This window comes from Prosopis cineraria, unplaced genomic scaffold (assembly GCF_029017545.1).
Source record: "Prosopis cineraria cultivar Desert tree isolate PC_DT_omini unplaced genomic scaffold, ASM2901754v1 PC10, whole genome shotgun sequence".
Lineage (NCBI taxonomy): Eukaryota > Viridiplantae > Streptophyta > Magnoliopsida > Fabales > Fabaceae > Prosopis > Prosopis cineraria.
Window position 1 is genome coordinate 17,262,279 of NW_026555341.1, and position 6,091 is coordinate 17,268,369.

Genomic DNA, 6,091 nt, shown 5'->3' on the forward strand with positions numbered 1-6,091 from the left:
AAAGATCGCATTCAACAACTTCTAAGAGAACTTCTAAGAGTGTTCTCTTAAGCCTTCCTCTACCTCTCTTAATCGGACTCAAAGTTATATGTTCCACTCTTCTCACTGGTGCCTCCCTTGATCTTCTTTGTACATGTCCAAACCATCTCAACCGATTTTCTACCATTTTTTCCTCAATAAATGCCACCCTCACTTTTTCGCGTACGTGCTCATTTTGAATTTTATCTTTACGTATATGTCCACACATCCATCATAACATTTTCATCTCTGCTACTCCAACTTTATGCTCTTACTGTCCCGTTAGAGCCCAACATTCACTACTATATAATATTGCCAGTCTGATAGCAGTACAATAAAACTTTCCTTTAAATTTATCAAGCACCTTACGGTCACAAATAACTCCTTTAGCTTTTCTCCAATTAAACCACCTAACTTGAATTCTATGCGAAATATCTCCACTGATTTTGCCATCATTTTGAATAATGACTCTCAAATATCTAAACTTTTTTACTTGAGGTATAATTTGATCTCCCAATTTTACTTCCAAATTATTATCGAATAGTCCTTTACCAAATTTACAATATAAATATTCCGTCTTACTTCTACTCAGACGAAAACCTTTCGACTCCAATGTCCTCCTCTATAACTCAAGTTTGCAATTAACCTCTTCTCTTGTCTCTACTATTAAAAACATTTTGAAAAAGTGAAGAGCTGAGAACAAAAAAAGTGATAAATACATTCCTCGTTTCCTTTCTGAAAAACAATTTTCTACAAAAATATCCCTAGTTTCTGGCAAAGAAAAGGAAACAGGGCATTTAAGATGCTCATTCGTCATAACCTTAGTGAAGAGCACCAAGTTTGATCAAAACTGGACACAATAATCATGTAAGAAACTGGAGAGAATCGATGAAGGGAACCTGGCAATATTAAGCTGGCAACATATAGCATGATCCGGTTTTCTAGTTAGCAGACAAAATCCTATACAAGATCTGGTATTCATGCAATCTTACTAGTAAGAGAAGTCAAATCAGAAAGAGAACCGAGCAACTTCTTCATCTTCATCCTCATCTATAACATCATCGTCTTCAGTATATCTCTCCATATCATCATCAATTACCTCATCCTCTTCCTCCCCTACCTCATCCATCAAGCTTTCACCCTTTGTTTCCTTTCCCTTTAATCCAGTGCTCAAGACTACAGTTTGTCCACCAGATTTCTCCATATCCCTTCTCAATTTATCCATGTTCTCCTTCCTGCGCTCTTCCTCCAGGCGCTGCTTCTCTGCTCGCCTTTTATCAAGATCAGCCCTACAAGTCGCAGAGAATACAACACAGTTTATTTAATGGCAATGACTATATATAAACTCAATGGTACTTTAATGAATGTAACTAATGAATGATTTGTCAAGCTCAGACAATACTTGTAGCTTTCCATGTATTCCTCTGCACTGGCTTCAATGGCCTTAAAGAAGGCGTCAATTCCTGCACCAGACACTGCAGAAACTCCAACAGACCTTAGATTCTTGTAGAACTCATCTAGCACGAGAGAAAGGCTCTGAGTTAAAGTTGATGTGTAAGAGTGGTCTGAACTCATTGCTGCTTGGAATGCCTCAAAATCCTCCATCCACTACACACATGAATTCAACACAAGCCATCCATAAATTTTGAACTTAAGAAATGTGTAGCAGCTTTGATCGTCCACGGGATGAAGCACAGAGAGCCAAGACATAAAATAAATAATAAATTTCTGTACTAAACCTTCTCCAACAATATTCCTTTTCCACTTTGCCTAAATGTAATTTTAGCATTTATTTAGGCCATTTATACATTAAGTGAAGGCCAGCTGCCAAAATTCAAATCCTACCCATACTGGACAGAGAAACTTTTTTTTTTTTTCTTTTTACCTCAAAGCAGAGAAAGAAACTAAGAGCTACATAAACCACTTTTACTGCAACGCAAGGCTAATGCATGAAAGACAGAAGAAATGGTAGTGAAATGATTATACAAAAGATAGCATAGTTTCTTTGGGGATTTCATAATTTCTTCGCTTATTTGTACTCAGTATTTATTAGTTGAGCATCATTTAACAGTCTTGGTTTTTTTTTTTTTTTGGGACCAGATTTAACAGTCTTGGTTTTGAACCATCCACTTTTAGTAGAGAAGCATTCAGGCAATTAATAGAATTAGCAAATTACAAGATCAGAAACAATATTCACTCATCTCCAGGCTTGAAGAACCTAATCTCAAGGTACATGATCTGCACTAAAAGCTAACGTTCAAGAATTCATTAAAGATGGGCAATACCTCCAAGGCAAACTGATGCTGTGCCACATCAATCTTGTTGAATGACAAGATGAGAGGTAAGCGTGTCTTGTAGAGGATACTACAAGCATAAAGCATGTTGCTCATAAAAGTAGTGGGATTTTCAGATCGAGGTGTATCAACAACATAAGTTACAACAGTGGGAAATGTGGAGGCAAAAGCTTCTGTGATGATAGCACCAGAAGCAGACCAGGTGAATATTTCAATCTGACCAGGGGTATCTACAAGAACATAATCAAGTTCATCCGCTCGCTTTTCAATGATAGAAACTACCTGAAATTTAGCAATAGAAAACACCAGTTACACAAAATCAGCATGACTTAAAACCAGAGGGCAAAAAATGCTTGACGGAACCATGTACAGATCTTAAGGCCTAGAATTTAAGATTATAAGCACCCCCCAATCACATTCTCCAAATAAAAAAAAACTCCAGATGGGGAAAAAAGGACCCACGAAAGGTAAAGTTGGCACGGCCCCCTAACTAGTGATAAAAATAACCCATTGCATAACATGTTCTCGCAATTTAAGGTAAAACTTGAAAGGCAGTTACTACAGAAGACAGAATGAGATGCATCCATTTGGCAAAGAAGCTCATTTAGTTACCCACAAACTTTACCTCATCAAACTTGGTAGCAAATAAGTTGAGCGATGTCAAAATTCCACCATTTGGACCAAGGTTGAACTGCTTCATGACTTCCTTGTACTTAACGGTGTCTCTTATGTCAATGTTGGCACCAAACGGGAGCGTCATGACAGCAGGATCAAGATTCATCACATAGCCCCTAATGTTCGACAATTGTGTGTGGCAAACCAAACGATGGAGAAACGTTGTTTTCCCACTCCCTAAACAGATAAGAGGTTCACCTTGAGTCTTTTAACAAGAAAGAGAGACAAAATATCACAATTCAGGAAATACTAACTATAACAAGTAAATTGAATCACCTGCCATTCCAATAACTAAGATTATGACTGGCTTCCTTTTGAAATTAACTGATGAATTCCCAGATGACGATCCTTCAATATGCAGCTGCTTCATTGTGTCAGTTAGCTCCATTTTCTTTGTCCTTTGCCTTCAAAATAAATAGCAATGAAATTACATAAATTTTACTGAAAATTCTTAATCTCCAAGCTAAATCTTCTAAAAAGAGTGTTAGGGCAAGTATTTTTAGATAGTTACGCCTTAGGGCATCATACGCCAACGTAGTGCGATGTCAAACCTTCTAAACATAAGAACTTCAATAGAGTCATGAATTCAGGCTCCTCTTCTAATTTCACTCGTTTTCTACAACATAAAGAACGCCTATGAAGGAAAAAGTAAGTTTCGAGTGAGTGAACACCAGAAGAGTCATCCATTTTGGACTGAAACTATCATGTATTGTTAAGGATGCAACACTGTGAGATGAACTCTTTGGCCTCTACGTTCCGAAGCAAAGAGGGTTGATATAGGGTCATTCCTTTTAGCTCTCGTGGGTCTCTCGAGTCTCTCCCCAGCAATTTTTCATAACGAAACCGAGAAAGAAGAGAAAAGTTTTCATACCTCCTCCCCGATGTCCACCTGTGCTTCGTGCCACTGCCGCCGCACTCCACCGCGCTACCGCCGCTGTGCTGTGCTGCGTAGTGGTTTGCTCTTTTTCGACCAGTGTTCCAGGGAGAGGGGGCGTGATATTTAATCGCGCAAGTAGGGTTACTTTTGATTCGGGTTGCCTTTGATTCCAAGGAGGGGCAATCTTGTCAATAAAATTTATAATTTAGGATATTGTTGTCTGAAAATTTTCAATTCTAAAATTAATAGGTATAACTAAAGCTTGTTTGGTTCGCTAAAATTTAGTTTTGAGAAAAGGAAAAGGAAGAGGAAGAGGAAATTGAAAATTTCCTCACTTGATTGACAAGAATTTAGCTTACCAAGAATCAAATTTTAGAAGAGAAAATTAAAATTGGGTTTCTCAGAGTTATAAACAAGGAAAATTTTAGAAGAGAAATTTTTTATTTTAGCCAAGACGCCCCTTTTATCATTCTTTTCTCCTGTACCACCTCTTTGACTTTCTTGGTCTAATAACCCAATGTCATTGTCATCCCTCATCATCGCCCTCTTCATCATCTTCTCTAATTGCCACTATTGATTTGTACATAAAGTTAAATAGGCGCAAGGTTGGGTTCAATGGGTCTAAGTTTGAAGAAGAAGAAGATCGGCAGACACTGAAGCTATGGGTTTGGGTTCAATGGTCAAGAGTTCAAAGAAGAAGCAGATCGACGTCCATTATTGAAGCTATAGGTGTCAAGTTCAATGGATTTAGAGTTCAAAGAAGAAGAAGACCGATGAAGGTTTGATGGTTATGGGGTTCAAAGAAAAAGCACATCATCGACCATTATTGAAGCTGTGGGTTTTAGGTTCGATAGGTTCAAAGAAGAAAAAGAAAAAGATTAGTAAAGGTTTGATGGCTCTGGGAATTGAAGAAGAAGAAAATTGATTAGTTGTAATGTATTGATTTATTGTATTTTTGGAATGAGACAGCTACAATTTTTTTTAATGATGAGATTGATGCAGACGTCAATGTATAGAGAGGAAGAATGGTGGGGAAGAGGGCATAGATAATACTGTCTTTTCATATTTTAAAATTAATTTCAATGATATTCTCAAAAAAATTTCTGCCCATTTTTTCAATCATATCGAATATACTTTCAAAATTCATTTCTATTTCCTTTTTCAGTTCTAATTTCATTTCTTTTTCTAGTTTTAATTCCATCAAAAGGGTTCTAACAAACCAAACAAGACGTTTAACGAGCCCAATTCTCCCAAATTTAATAAAAGTGAGTTATATGTTATCAAACAATTCAATTTTTAATTCTATTTTTATTTTTACTTCTCAAATTTTAATTCCATAATGCCAAACATAACATTAACTTTGAAGAACCAAAGGTCAAGACTCAAATTTATCCTTAGCCCCTTTGGCATATTTGACTAATGTTTGACTACTATATCGGCATCAAAGTTTTGGTGGCTAGTTGCGGTGGTCCTGTCATAGGCAGTGACAACCTCTCACCGGGGATGAAGTTTTAGTGGCTAGTGCAATGGCTTTAATGATGATGGTAGGAATGCTTTTGTTTCCAAGAAAAAAGTAGGGATATTTTAGTACTTGATGCCTAAAATGTTATTACATTAAAGGACCTTAAGCTTATAGTGTATTTTCAAAATGTGTTAAACCTCAATAATAAATAAATTCATTTGGAAAGTCCTTAATGAAATTCTCAGCCTCTCTAATCTATCTTAAAGCTTCGCTTGGCATGAGCGGATGAGTGGTGAGGGGATGGGAATTGATAAAAGATAAAGAATGACCATTTAGGATGTTTGGCACATGAGAGAGCTATTCCATTAACTAGAGGGATGGTCAATGTTCCTCGGGGGTTGGGAGTGATTTTTCTTTTTCTTTTTCTTTTGGCCAAACTATCATTTTTTGTTAATAATTTTTTCACTCAAAATTACCCTTCAATTTTTTTTTTTTTGCTCTCTACTTCTGTTGTTTGCTACTCCACCTTTGTAGACTTCCCTCTCTATCTTCGTCAAAAATAGGCACTGTGTATCCTTTGTCATCATTAACTTTTCCTTCCACCTTCGTCGATTTCTCATGCTCTTCCTTTATCAACCTTTCCCTCCGCCCTCATTGGCAACCTAGTCTCATTTGAGTTTGATGGTGAGGTTGACAATCTCATGATTTTCTTAGATTATTTGTCATTTGATTCTTTGTTGTTCAATTCTTAAACAATATTTGTCC

General features: G+C 36.8%; 1 protein-coding gene across 1 annotated transcript; it reads right to left on the bottom strand.

Moving 5' to 3' along the window:
* Positions 1-907: 907 nt before the first annotated feature.
* Positions 908-4,401, bottom strand: LOC129322460 (GPN-loop GTPase QQT2-like). Its single transcript, XM_054968777.1, has 7 exons — positions 4,350-4,401; positions 3,859-4,048; positions 3,264-3,391; positions 2,938-3,164; positions 2,304-2,594; positions 1,421-1,626; positions 908-1,307 (listed from the first exon to the last, which is right to left on the bottom strand). The coding sequence occupies exons 1-7, from the start codon at positions 4,399-4,401 to the stop codon at positions 1,028-1,030; spliced, it is 1,374 nt and encodes a 457-aa protein (XP_054824752.1). The 3' UTR covers positions 908-1,027.
* Between the last annotated feature and the right edge of the window lie 1,690 nt (positions 4,402-6,091).

What these genes read in the sequence shown, in the direction of transcription:
- LOC129322460 (XM_054968777.1), bottom strand. Translation starts at nt 4,401, where the DNA reads ATGAGGGATGACAATGACATTGGGTTATTAGACCAAGAAAGTCAAAGA. An exon ending in CCAAGAAAGTCAAAGAGGTG is followed by an intron (nt 4,049 to 4,349) that starts GTACAGGAGAAA and finishes TTTATTGACAAG; the next exon opens with ATTGCCCCTCCTTGGAATCA. An exon ending in TTGCTACCAAGTTTGATGAG is followed by an intron (nt 2,595 to 2,937) that starts GTAAAGTTTGTG and finishes GCTAAATTTCAG; the next exon opens with GTAGTTTCTATCATTGAAAA.